The sequence below is a fragment of the Netta rufina genome, assembly GCF_964035555.1.
Source record: "Netta rufina genome assembly, chromosome: 1".
Classification (NCBI taxonomy): domain Eukaryota; kingdom Metazoa; phylum Chordata; class Aves; order Anseriformes; family Anatidae; genus Netta; species Netta rufina.
Window position 1 is genome coordinate 62,770,561 of NC_140123.1, and position 14,220 is coordinate 62,784,780.

Genomic DNA, 14,220 nt, shown 5'->3' on the forward strand with positions numbered 1-14,220 from the left:
TTTTTTCCCCTTCAGTTACTGAATTATTGATAACTTGCTTTTGCTCTTCCAGTTTTCTTTGTATATATATGACCTGTATATAAAGAGAATTACCTGTCCTTGTACATTAAAAAAATTGAAATATTGAGAGATACATACATAGCAATACGCAAATTAGCTCTGGTGTAAAACTGCTTGTATATTTCCCTTGCAGATTTGTTGGTCGAATAAATATTTACCATGATAGTAATGAGCCTACTGCAAGGTAAGGAAAATGCAGAGTTTATGCACATATAATCACTGTTAGGATTGATTGTTAAGGTATCAATAATGAGAATTACTTTTGTTTTACCAACATTGTGCTGTCTTGTCTTATTGATATAAAGCATTTTTCTCTTAAAAGTCTATAGACTGTAATTGTGTATATCATAAATATTTCATCTTTTTCCTTGAGCTTTTATTTGGTATGTATTTAGCTTGTAAATGATGTTGAGAGTATTTTGACAGTACTTTGATAATATTGTTGCATTAGCAGGAGGTCTTTGTGTTTGTGTTTCTCTTCTTCTTCCTTCTCCTCTTCTGCTCCTCCTTCTTCTTCCTTTTCTTCCTTCTCTTCTTCCTCTTCTTCATCCTCGTCTTCAGGGAGATTAAACATACCAAATGTCATGTTTAGTTTTACTGAGGGGTGGATTTGTATTTGTACATTTGTCTAAGAAGTCTTAAATGTTGTGTGTATTCAAGAAGGCAACATCCAAAGAAATGGACTTTATATGTTGTATAGGAAGTGATGATTTGTTATCGTGGGTCTGGCACCTAGAAGGGTCTTCCTCCAGTGCAAATAAGTTTCATCCTGAAGTGAGTGAGGTAGATTCTCCTCATGGAGCAGTTAGTGTAGCCCAGGACATTCTTTGTATGGCAAATAGAGAATAAAAATAAAGCAGTACAAATGTGTCATGAGTCTTCATGTCTCTTCTGTATAAGATCTTCTGTGTACTAACAAGGAAAAGACTTTGTGTACCCGATTTTGTTCAGGTTCTTTCCACAGAGGCAAAGCAATAGGAGGGAAAGTTGTCTCACTTGGATTATATCCAAGGCCCCAGCATGTGGGAAGTTAATTCATTCTGGCTAAGTATTTTCTTAAACTCAGTGTGTCTGTAGATAGGTAATTTTCTATCTCAGTAAGCAAAGAGGAGGGAAAATTTGGCTGCTGAGCATGTCAGTGATCCCAAAGGAAACATCTATGACTGCACTGCAAAGCAGTAAAAATCTCTTGTCACCATCCAGAGCAGATCGTGTCCCTCTCAGCTGTTCTGGGTTATATTCTTGCTTGGGGGTCTCCGAGATAAGAGGGTCAGGCAGAGCCCTGGCCTCTTGAGCTGTTGCAGTGACAGCTGCCTGCTTCCAGGCAGGAGGTATCCTTTCCTGAGGATCCTCCTGTCCTTTCTGTGTTGAGTGATGCATCATTTAATAGTAGATTGCTACAGTCTGCTGTGAACACTGCCTTTTTCTTCCTTCTTCTTTCTGAAGAGCACTTTCCTTTTTAATCAAAACAGCAATAGCCTGCTCTGTGTGCAACACTGTGACCAAGAAGAGAATTTGTGGCATTAAGGCTAGTATTCCTTGGACAGCGCTAGTAGTAGAACTGTTGGCATTTTTTACTATATCGGGATACAATGTCTTATTACCAAATCATTCACGTAACATCACACCACTGGTTTAAATGGAACTCGTAGCAGGTTTTACATCAGAACATCAGAGATATGGCCCTGGGGTTTTTGTTTTAGAGTTCCCTGATTTGTTTTTGTTTTTTTTTTGTTATTTTTGAACTCTTTGAATAACATCCAAAACTACTGAGTTTATTTTTTTATTTTTTTTTATTTTTCCATTGCTATATAAATAGTCTGGCAATACTTTAAAATGTCATCTGTACAACGCTGCGTGTTGTCTGTCTGTAAAGAAGTCCTTGTTTTTGCACTCCCATGGTGGATTGTATTACATACGTTCCAAAATGCTATTTTAGACTCTATGAAGATCTTTACAGTAATTCCTCCTGCTTCTCAATAAGTTATTTTACCTATATTCATCTTTATGCTATGAAAAGTATACAGTAAATTTCAAGCAATACCTTGTATACCATTTATACTTGAAATGAAAGGGCAGAACATACTGTCTTTAATAAGTAACTCTAACATGAACGAAACTATAATTTATATAAGCCTAAAAAAAGACATGAATTAGTATTTTTAAAAGTAAGTAACTTGCAATTAGGATGATGAATCTTTATTTGGGTATTTACATACATGGTTGAAATGAACTTACTGTTTTCTCAACACGTTTCAAAATGAAATTGCTAATGCTGGACTTGGACTGTAAGGTTATTAGCTTAATTGTAGGTATCTACGTTTTTTTTAATATTCACTTAAGTGCTTTAAGTAACACCTATTAATTTTTTTCACACAACATAAAATTAATTGAGTAATACTACTTTCCTGTCTTAGATGGCTTCCATTAAGGCCTGCTGTCTCTTTCTAAATACTTACATTTTGTAATGTTTGTCTTTTACAGGCCATTAGGATCCGAAAATCTGCTCCTTAGAGGAGCCACTTTAAAGAATACAGAAAAAATCTTTGGTAAATATTTGTGTTATTTCAGTGAATGCTGAAGTAATAAGCAGACATCAAACAAAGTTACAAATCTAGAGTTGCTACCAATAATATGATTTCTATTGAATCACTTGATTTACAACTTTCCAATAAGGTTTGCTGTTTCTAGAAATGCAATAAAGTTAGTATTAATGATGTTCCATGACTATAGAGATTTTGGGGAGGGGTAAAAACAACTCAAATTATTCCTGTAAATATTTGGGTTTTGAACAAGCATTGTGAATAAGTGTTGTTCCAAACAAGGTAGTAAGCTTGATAAAAAGTGTTAAATCTGTTTTGCTCACTTGTCAAAACAGGCAGGTATCTATAAATAGGATGATATAAAAAAAAAAAATCCACCTAAACAGTTCCTGATTCAAAATTAGACTTTCCACTAGTCACTGTATTTTGTTTGTGTGATCTGTCTTCATTCCATGGAAGTGTTTTAATACTTCAGCAGAAATAGGAAGCACAACATGGAATACATGTTTCTGACATTCTTCAAGCGAACCTAGTGGTAGGGGTAGTTACTGTGTTATAGTTGCAGTGTTACAAACAACCCTTTGCTGGTAATGAAAGGGACAAGGGTACAAGTCATCCTCTATTGTGTACAACTTCCATACTCCAAAAAAGAAGATCCTAAATAGCAATGAAGTACTCAGCCTAAAACATCAAAATCTTAGATTTTTTTCTCCAAAAAAAGCATTATAAGTATACGTTAATTTAAACTTGCCCTCTTTGCTTTGAATTGGTATCTGAAGTAGATAACTAATACAATTAGTTTGTAGCATTTACATAAACTTGAGAGCATGATTTTGAGATCTCAGTTAAATTGTGTATCAGGCAGAGGTGTGTAAGTGGCTATTCCTGGTCTGTGTAACACATGCAGTGTTTGCCATTACCCCAGTATGATCCATATCCAAAACTATATTATTTTTATCAGTATGCAGGGGTGCTGATTTAATATGCCCTTAAAATCCGTTTCCTTGTTTACAGCTTTTTGTAGTTGTTTTTAATCTTCTGAGGGTTAGTCTCTCAATCTGAATTATTAGCAGGAATTCAGTAATACCAGAAGATCACTTGTTTCACTAAGTATTAGATTTTTCTGAGGAAAGCTAAATCAGTAGCCTTCTTTTATTCTTCTTCCATGTATCCTGTAGTTTAGCCATTGCTGAATTTTCTTTTACAACATATAATTTTGATTCTAAAATTAAAGCAAAACAAAAAAAAAAGGTCTTAAAAACACAAGATGATTTATTCAAAATACAGCTTTGTTTTGGCTTTCATTCATAGCAGAGAACATGCTAGGAATTGGAAAATGTGGCTCTGGAATGTCATCTGAAATGCCATTCTTAAGATTTCCCCCGAAGAACCAAAATATTAAAGCCATTTTTAGTGTTTGAGTATTATCCCAATCTGTATCCTTTTTCTTCAGACCATAGAAACTTAGAGAAATGTCAGGGTATAATAATCTAGTGAGTTGTATTGTTATTAAAGTGTTATTCTACTGTACAATCTTATTAAAACAAATTGTCTAATTTCAGGTGTTGCTATCTACACTGGCATGGAAACTAAGATGGCATTAAATTACCAGTCAAAATCACAGAAAAGATCTGCTGTAGAAAAGTAAAAATTTCAATATTTCTTTTGGGGTTGGAAAACTGCATGTTTGAATAGTGAATAAAAGGGGATTATTTTTATTTTGCTAAAAGTATGTGATTAAAAGATGTGTTTTAAAGAAAATGTGGTTTAAAGAAAGAAAAAAGAGGTAAAAAGACTTAAAATTTTCATTTTTGTGTGCTTCATTTTTGATTTATAAAATGAGTCATATAACTCCAGATAAGGTTCTCAATTTATCGTTACAAAAGAAACCACCTTAATGCAACGCTTACCTTTTTAAGATATGATAGTTTAGCTGTTCCAGTGGACTTTTACTGATTAGAATATACCTACTGACATTTTTCCACGGTTACGTTCTTCAGTATCCTAGCATTACTTTATATTACAATTAAATTGAATTCAGTAGAAATAATTCCTTTCAGTTTGGACCAACTGCAATAGCACAAAGCCTATGTGTGGCAAGTTTTTGTTGTTTTATCTAAAATCATAAATTCCCTCATCCGTTTGTTTGTTTGTTTGTTTCTGCTTTAATAAGTAGAGAGGATTAGATTCTAGTCCTGCTCTACTATTTGAAGTCATCACGTCTGTGTAAGGTGTCCAACTTTGTGGAATAAAAGAATGTCATTGACTTAGGCAATATGTACTGACCAGCTGACAACCCTTCTCTTATGTAGTGACTGAGTAATGATGTGCCTCTTTCTGTCCTTACTGGTATATAACCCGTAGTTTTTAGTTCATGCCCATCATTAATGTTAACATAATTTTAAATGCAGTGTTCTTGCTCTTTCTTTTTTATATCTGTCTAGAAACGGTAACAGTTGAACCATTGCAGCTACGTTGCAAAACGTTCTAGATGCATTTTATTTCTATTAAAGTATTTTTGCAAGTAATCTTCCATAATTTTAGCAGTTAACATTATAAATAGAAGGTGGTCCTCGATAATGATTTTCTCCACTGGGAAAACACTGTAGAGAAGTTATTAACATCATGCCATTGTTAGATTTGCAACAAATGTTAGGCTGAAGAACAAGTGTATTTTTTTAATAATCTCTGTAGTTTGTATACTAATGGAATTGTCATTTTAATTTTTACTTTATTTTCTTTTAGATCAATGAATGTATTCCTTATTGTATACCTCTGTATTCTCATCAGTAAAGCGCTAATAAATACTGTCCTGAAGCATGTCTGGCAGAGTAAAGACTATCGTGATGAGCCATGGTATAATTGGAAAACAGAGCCAGAAAGGAAAAGGAATGTGGTATGGAAATAAAATACCAAAAAAGTTTCACTAAACCCTACATTTATAAGAATTCTACTGAAAAGTATATACAGCCTGCTTGTTTACAGGTCATGAATTGTTACTTTTCCCAGCAGTGGTGGTGGTATATTTTCTGGGAAGCCTGTATATGAATTTTTGCACATAAGTTGTTTATGTGAATTTAACTGAAGACTGATTAAGCATTATGAGGTCTTTGTTTTAGTATAAAAACTCTCATGCAAATATGTGGGGTTTTTTGTTTGTTTATTTTTTGAGATTCCTGGTATTGATGTGAGTTACATCAATAAGAGAAGAGCTCAACTCTTGCAAAGAAACATAGGACTGAAAAGAATCGCCCAAATAGTGGCAATTACATAACAGACATTTGATCAGAAGAATCTACTGTAGAAATCTCTGTCATAATACCTCTCAGTTTCATATAGTCCTGTAACTGTTACGAGCACTAGAGACCAGCACAGTTGCCAGTGTCCAGCATCCTTATGAGAACAAGGATATAGTCAAGGAAGAATACCAAGAAATGAACTGAGCCCTGTATTACAGAAAGCATAGTATTACTTCACTAAATATTCCCAAAGTGGAGAAAAATTTCCTTCGTTACACTAAATGATGATGATACTGCCTGAAGGTTATGTAATCTAGTAATCCTTGAATGACTTACTGTAGTTTTGTGATATTCTTCTGGTAATTTGTGAATATGCAAATGCATATTGTTTTCTTGTTCACATAGAGTTGTTCACCATTCATATGCAATCCCTCTCATTAGTTGCTCTAGAAATTTGCAGCAGTAACTTGTATCTTTAACTGTATGTTTCTAAAGAAAAATACAAAGTTAAAAAGATGTTTCTTTATGCCCAAATAGTTGTGTTATAGATCATGAAAGTTTGCATTCTGTGCTGAACTGTGAGATGTGTTGCTTACTGTTTGAAAACTGTTTGAAAAAATAATTTGCAAATCTAAGTAGTCACCTTCCAGTTTTTGATGGTACATGAAAAATTAGTATTTTTGTCTTGTTTCCTTGGCAGTTTCTTCAAGCATTTACAGACTTCCTTGCGTTCATGGTTCTTTTCAACTACATTATTCCTGTATCCATGTATGTCACTGTGGAAATGCAAAAATTTCTTGGTTCTTATTTCCTTACATGGGATGAGGAGATGTTTGATGAAGAGACAAGTGAAGGACCACTGGTGAATACTTCTGACCTCAATGAAGAGTTGGGACAGGTAAATTTCATCAAATTATACATTTTTCTACTATTTCTGCCATAAAAATAAATTTCATTGATGTACAGTAATTTTTTATTTAAAAATTCATTGCAACTGTGTTTTTTTGCAGATGTAAAATGAATTTTCTTTAGTGATATTTAAATTTAAAATAAAATGTGATATTTTCTGATTTTCAGAATCAAAAATTCTGATTTCTCAGCTAGGTCAATTGAAGGCAAATTACCACTTAGAACTTTTGAAAATACCTGTGACCTGATGTGCGAAGTGTTGAAACACAGACAACATCTAAATTTGCTTTTAATGAGTACCCAGATACAAGTCGCTTAAAGCAACTTTAGTCCCTTCCATCAGTTAGAAGTACTACATTACTCATTACATTGGTGTTTCCATTGTTGAAATTTATTTTAGGGTTTCATAACATATTTTATATATTGTAGCTAATCTAGAAGATTAGTTCTGTATTAATTTTTCCTACACAAATGCTCTCTTACATATTTGCTAATATATCTTTGCCAATATGTATTTGCCTATATATATATATATTTGCCAATATATCTTTGGCAAATAATATTATTATTGTACATTCAAGCAGGAGCAAATTTATATATCTTCTGAATCGTTTGCAGATTCTGAGACCTTAGGCTGAATCACCTCACCAAATTTAAGTTATCCAGAAAGTAGATATATAATCTAAGCTGTTTGGGAATTTTCCACATTCACTGAACAGATCATCTATATTATAGATACCTATATAGTGGTTGTTAAGTAGCTACGCTAGATAAGTAGCTCTGCCTATCATGGTTAACTGTATTAGTAAAGGATAAACACTTCATGAAGGTAATGATTTCTCTCAATTTACTATAGAGGGAGGTTATATAAGCATCTAAATTCCTTAAAGTAAAAGGAGATGAAAAGACACCCTTTGATGACGAAAAGGCCCAGAGGGTGGTGATCAGTGGCATGAAGTCTAGCTGGAGGCCAGTAACTAGTGCAGCGCTCCAGTGGGTCCAAGTACTGGGTCCTGTCCTGCTTAACATCTTCATTAATGATCTGGGTGATGGGGCACAGTGGGACCCACCCAGGGGAAAGCATCTTTGCAGAAAAGGCCCTGGAGATCCGGGGGGACACCAAGCTCAACATGAGCCTGCAGTGTGCCCTTGTGGCAAAGGTAGCCAGTAGACCCCTGGTCTACATTAGGAGTGTTGCCAACAGGAAAGTGGATCCTTCCCCTTTGTGCAGCTCTGGTGAGGTCACTTTTCAGTTTTGTTTTTGCCGTTGTTAGCCTTTAATGCCATGGTTTACTGTAAAAGATAAAAGAAATCAAAAAATCAATATTGAGACAGAAAGAAGAGACTTTCAATGCAATAACAATGCACATATTTTTAGTACATGTATATAACTGTACGTGATAATTACTCAGTGTTCATTTACACTAGAGTAGTTGTAGTGGGAAACTTTGACAGTAGCCTGAAGACTGTTCTGAAAGGAACTGATGCAAATCCAGGCATGCACATTAAGTAATCATCCCTGCCAAATGAAATTTTTATTCATTTTGTTTCCATGAGTATCTGTTTTGCAGCTAGCAAGACATTAAAAACCAAAAAGGAGCTTGAGAGAAGAGTAAAAGTATGTTAAACATTATTTATAAGTGTTGTCTGGTAGGAGAGCTTTACTGGTACTCTTGTATGATAAAAAAAGATTAGTTCCCCATTTCCATGGAAGATGATTCCTGAAAGAAACTTTTGTCTTTCTTTTCTGAAATAGCTTGCATCTTTAAAGAAAGGTGTAGCCCAGTAACATCCAGCCCATTTGTTAAGATACCTTGAAAGGTCTCTGTTCATATTCCTGCTGTTTCTAATTTGTGTTCATTTGCAGATTGAGTATGTCTTCACAGATAAAACAGGAACATTAACTGAGAACAACATGGCATTTGTAGAATGTTGCATTGAGGGGCATGTTTATATACCACACATTATCTGTAATGGCCAAATTCTTCGTGATTGTACAGGCATTGATATGATAGATTCTTCTCCAGGAACAAGTGGAAAGGTATGGTGACTCTTTCTAGGTCCTTGTTTTTTACAGTGAAACATGAAAAATGAATTATGCTGATGAAGGGAACTGCAGAAATACAGCATTCTTGAACTTCAGTAACCAAAGGATATACCTGCAGGGAATGTATGACAGCATGAATGCTTTCCTTTCATAGTTCAGAGTAAGATTTAGATGCTTAATAGGAAGTTTTCCAACTTACTGAAGCTGTAAAACTGAATTAAATAAAACCAAGAAATGCAGAACTTTCTCTAGTTAATAGATAAAGATTCATAATAGCTGATTTCCATTTTATACCTGTTTCAGTAGGGAAATCAAGGCAGGAAACTCGTAAAGGGGAAAATGAATGTTCAGTGCAAACACTTGCTCAATCATCACTAAGGGTATATGTGGTTATAGAAAGGTTTATAATCAAACTCATTTGCTTTTAGAAGTGAATTAATATAGCCACATCTGAAATGTATTACACGCAGCAAGTACATGCTTTGGCTTTTTTGGAACGTAAAACAAATTAAAAAAAGTGAAGGTTAAGGAGAATTCACATGTCAGCAGACGAGCATTGTACAAATGGGCAGGATAACCACAACCAATGGACAATATGTTTTAAAATATATCAACACAGTCTCAGATCATACTTTCGCCATAACCTTCACCATGGCAAAATAAGACGTCTTAAATTCAACAGCCTTACAGTTTTTACCCGTCTGAACATGGTCCCAAGGTAGCTGTGTTTTTGGCTTCAAATTAAAATGGCACAGACACAGCTTGTATTGAACAGCACAGAAGATTCAGAAACAAAGATACAGTTAGAACACAGCCATTTATCCATGAAATAGAAATCTCTTTGTGGTGTGACTCTCGAACCAGAAACAAGAAATGGCTAAGGTGCTATTGCCAAACCATCTGAAACGTTGTGGAAGTTGTTGGCTTCAGCTGCCAGAATGTCACTCCTTTTGTCACTCCAGAATGTCACACTCCTTTTATTTTATATAGATCTGAGAGGTGTTCAAGCTGCACAAGAAATTGAAATCTCTAAAACCTGTTAACACTTGTGCTGCAGATGCTGTGTCGCTCTGTCTGGATTCAGGACTCCTAGAATTGTACCTTGGCTAGCATTTAATATTGGTTGTCAAAGTTTAAACACATTAAAAACAAAACAAAACAAAAAACCTTTAGCCACGTGTAGAAACTCAGAGGAGGCAAGAGATGTACACTGGGTTTTGGGGGGCCATCAGCAGCTTGACTTGCATGGCAGTGTTAGTAGTACTAGCAGCTATTAACCAGTTGTGTGACACCACAGTGTTGGCTTCTCTTAAAGGGCAGGTGACCTATGATACTGCCTGTGTATGATAATAAACAGTAGTAATTACTGACATTGCTAGCCTCCAAAAGAAAAAAGTTTTTTAAGGAATACTTGAAAGTGATAAAAACTAATGACAATGATTTCTTTTATTTATTAGGAGAGAGAAGAGCTATTTTTCCGAGCTCTTTGTCTTTGCCACACTGTTCAAGTAAAAGATGATGACAATGTAGATGGATTGAAGAAAAACGAGCACTCAAGAAAATCTCGTATATATATATCATCATCACCTGATGAAGTTGCTTTAGTTGAGGGAATACAGAAGTATGTATGTAATTAAGTATAGTACTTTTTACATTTGGAGATCTAATTACTGAAGTTCAAAGTTGTTTTCAGCAAAAAAATCCTAATAGCAAACACCAAATCATCTATAGCTGATGATTTTCTTAATATGCAATCATGATTATATTCATAAATCAAATAAAAACAGTTGTGTTTATTTTCTGAAGATAAACTCAGCTTTAAATCTGTCTGACATATTATATTATACATATTATATTTTTATTGTGTTCATTCTCTTTATACGTGTTTCATTTTACAGACTTGGTTACACCTATGTAAGCCTGAAGGACAATTACATGGAGATCTTAAATCGGGAAAATAACAGCGAAAAGTGAGCACTTAAAATACATCAAAATGAGTCAGAGGAAAGAAAGTTTTATTGATATGTTTAATTAATCATTCTTTCCCTATATGTTAATTTAAAATTCAAAAAGTCACAAATTGTGCATTTTAGTATAAATGTAAATGATCTAATACTTACAATTTTAAACATACACTGTAGTTTTACATCTTTAAGTCTGTTAGTTTGACAGAGTATGAAATAAGGAAAATTGAAATAACAACAAAAGTGTGACATGGTGGTTCTTGACCTAATGTTATAGATCAATAGTGTTAGGAACTATGGATATTTTTCCTTTGTTTATATGGTAAATGGTAATTTTTTAATAAAATGGTATGAGCCCAAAATGTATCACAGTTTGTAGGTATAGTCCTGATCCAAATCTTTGTTAGAATCTTCTATTGCTTTTAGTGAAATAAACATTGAGGTCTTTCACGGGCTGTAAGGTCGTTGTAAGGACTTAGAACTGAATGAGCTAATTAACCATCAAATCTATTTCTTAAGCACAATACCTATAGAAATGAATCCTGAAAAGATTGATATTTATGTTTGTGCTGGAAAAAAGGGGGAAAAGAAGATAGAAAGAGTAAATGATTAATGTATATAAATTGATGAATGATATAAAAACAGCAGAGCAGGAGTTTCTGTTCATTTTTCTTCCTAGAAAACAAAGGAATGTGGGATGATCAAGTCAAATCATAAAAACAATGACAATTATAATAGTGGCAAGAATAAGGGTTTTTTTTTTTCATTTTATTAACTTGTCAGTTGACACTTGAGGAGGAGTCATTAAATTACTTTGGCACATTTAGGAATAGTCAGAATTAGAAGTTGAAGAACATTAAATAAAGACTTCCAGGTAAACATCTCTGTATTTCAAGTCCTATGGCTATGCCTAGGTATTATAGGCAGGGATTTTGTTACTCTCTAGGTAGTATAGTGCTCTTCTACGAGGTTTCTAGTCTTCTGCTAAAATAAATTATATTTATTGGTTTGGGGAACTAGATATTGAAGAACATCACAGAACATCACACATTCAGATTCTGTTTCAAGTAATTAGCAGTTGAGCCCTCACCTCTCCATTTGCTATTTGTAGTGTCCTATTTCATTCTGTAGTAGTTCATGTTCCATGGTATTCAATATAACCTTTCATGTTAGGAGTGATATTTTATTCCATATGCTTGAAGCTTTAATACCTAGTTTAGGTATCTGAAAAAAACAAGAGTTGTTTAAAAAAATATTCTGTTTCTTTTTCAGGTTTGAATTATTAGAGGTTTTGAGCTTTGATTCTGTGAGACGGAGAATGAGTGTAATTGTTAAATCTTCAACAGGTAGGACTACCACATGCTGTGTCCTGTTAGGGGTTTTTATTTCATTTAAATTTATTGCAGGTTTATCAAAGAGTTAATCATTTTTTCCATGGTCTGTGTGCCTTTCATTAAAAAAGGGGAATGGGTATCAGCATGTGTGCAAATGTTATAAAACTGTTGGAAGAAATCTATTTGAAAGGTTTCTTATCTGAATACAAATATATCTGGCTGTTTTGAATTCCGTGCTGTCTCTTCTAGGTGATATATTTCTGTTTTGTAAGGGAGCAGATTCTTCCATATTTCCTAGAGTTAAAGAAGGCAAAATTGACCAAATACGATCCAGAGTTGAACGCAATGCAGTGGTAAGATTCCAGCGGGTATTAAGTTTCTACTGAGTTGTTCATGTGATATCAAAGATTTTAAGTGTCCTGACCTCCTGATTGATATTGTAACAGATTTTTCTTCCCAGGCACAGAAATTATTCTATACCCAAGTGCACACACGCAGTTTATGTTACTTCCTTATCTGAATTTTTACTCCATCTCATCTTCCAAGTAGCAGTTCTAGTGAGATAGGAATGCATTAGGTATTCATTGATGTAAGTTATAGGTTTTACTACACAAAACAGTTGTCAGGTAATTAGAAATGAAGGAGGCTAATGAAACTGAAAGAAATGTTCATGCATCATATCGATCCAATGGTCTGTCAAGAGAGAAATCCAGCTGTTTCTTCATCCTAGTTAATTGGTTATAGGACTTACTTCTACATACAGAAGCTTCTGAGAGAAGATACAGGCAGACATCTGGCATCTGTCCTTATCAATAGCAAGTGTCCTGAAACTTTCTGAATTCTTGTCCTTGCATTTGTACTAAGTAACTATACAAAGACCTACTGGAATAATGTTTATGAAGATAAGCGCCAGTTAAATGGTGTTGTGAGAGGCAATATATTTGAGATAGCAAAATATTCTTTCTGTGTTATAGCAACCTTTTTTTTTTTTCCCTTATGTGGTCTATGCACTCTTTTTTCTTATTCATCACCAAATCCAAAAGCTTGATCCAGTCTGAAACACCCACAACTGAATTCTAGTTAGCACTTGATTGAAATGACACAGTTGGATTTTCACTTTGAACACTCACTGTGATGTGTTGTCTCTGTCCTTGTCCCTGTATCTGCTGCAACACAGCATCAACAGACTGACTCTACAGAGCTACTATTTATATCAGTATTATTTCTTCTGACTCATCCTGCCTAATTATAAAGATAGGGAAGGAAAGCTTTAGCGTGACCTTCTTTTCCCTGGTAATCCCGAACATATAGTTGGGTGGCTGATCTGTTTCTCTTCTGGAGGACTAAAGTTTGTCCCTCAGGTTGTAACTGCTTCCAGGGCAACACAGAATCAAGCTGACCCCTGTTTTCTCGTCTATATTATACTGTACTCGCTTTACTATAAAAATGAGCATGTAAATGAACAGTAAAATCATTCAATTTTTTCAAATATTACAGTGTAAACAGCAAGAAATCTAAGTTGTATGGGATGCATATTGTTTCTTTTGATTACATTCTTTAGGAGGGACTGCGAACACTGTGTGTTGCATATAAAAAGCTCACAGCCGAAGAATATAGCAATGCACAGAAGCTGCTACAAAATGCAAAGTTGGCCCTCCAGGACCGGGAAAAGAAATTGGCAGAAGCGTATGAGAAGATAGAAAGAGATTTTATTTTACTTGGTGCTACAGCTGTTGAAGATCGGTTAGTACATTTCTTAGGGATGTTTAGGACACTTGCTCCAGCGTGTATAAACAAGGAAATGTCTGCTAGTGGAAGTAGTTAATGGCTCTCTTGTAGCTGTTTTTCTGGATTAGAGATAAGTCCATGTATTTGAGTGAATTCCATCTCTAGTTTACTTAAGTTACTTATGGTAATTTTATGAAATAGTAATTTAATAACAATAGGTACAAAAATCAGTATATTCAAGCAATATACATGCATTGCACCTTATTGAGCAAACTGTAGGGAAATGTTTTGGAAGAAATAACTATGAAATGGGTATTGAGGAAATAAAGGAAAGATCTATGTTATGTCTTAAATTTAAGAACTGTATTAAAACTGGGAGGTGACTTTAATAACTCT

General features: G+C 34.3%; 1 protein-coding gene across 7 annotated transcripts in view; it reads left to right on the forward strand.

Moving 5' to 3' along the window:
* Positions 1–14,220, forward strand: part of ATP11A (ATPase phospholipid transporting 11A) — a 123,994-nt gene that overhangs the window by 83,924 nt on the left and 25,850 nt on the right. For all 7 annotated transcript variants that reach the window (XR_014618830.1, XR_014618831.1, XR_014618832.1 and 4 more), the window contains exons 8-18: positions 194–244; positions 2,545–2,609; positions 4,166–4,247; positions 5,349–5,499; positions 6,543–6,740; positions 8,619–8,792; positions 10,256–10,419; positions 10,697–10,768; positions 12,035–12,108; positions 12,346–12,449; positions 13,658–13,839. Coding sequence is in view for 4 of the 7 variants with exons in the window: in XM_084294767.1 (XP_084150893.1) it covers positions 194–244; positions 2,545–2,609; positions 4,166–4,247; positions 5,349–5,499; positions 6,543–6,740; positions 8,619–8,792; positions 10,256–10,419; positions 10,697–10,768; positions 12,035–12,108; positions 12,346–12,449; positions 13,658–13,839 (1,317 nt within the window). In the remaining 3 variants the exon portion in view is untranslated. The remainder of the gene's footprint in view (positions 1–193; positions 245–2,544; positions 2,610–4,165; positions 4,248–5,348; positions 5,500–6,542; positions 6,741–8,618; positions 8,793–10,255; positions 10,420–10,696; positions 10,769–12,034; positions 12,109–12,345; positions 12,450–13,657; positions 13,840–14,220) is intronic.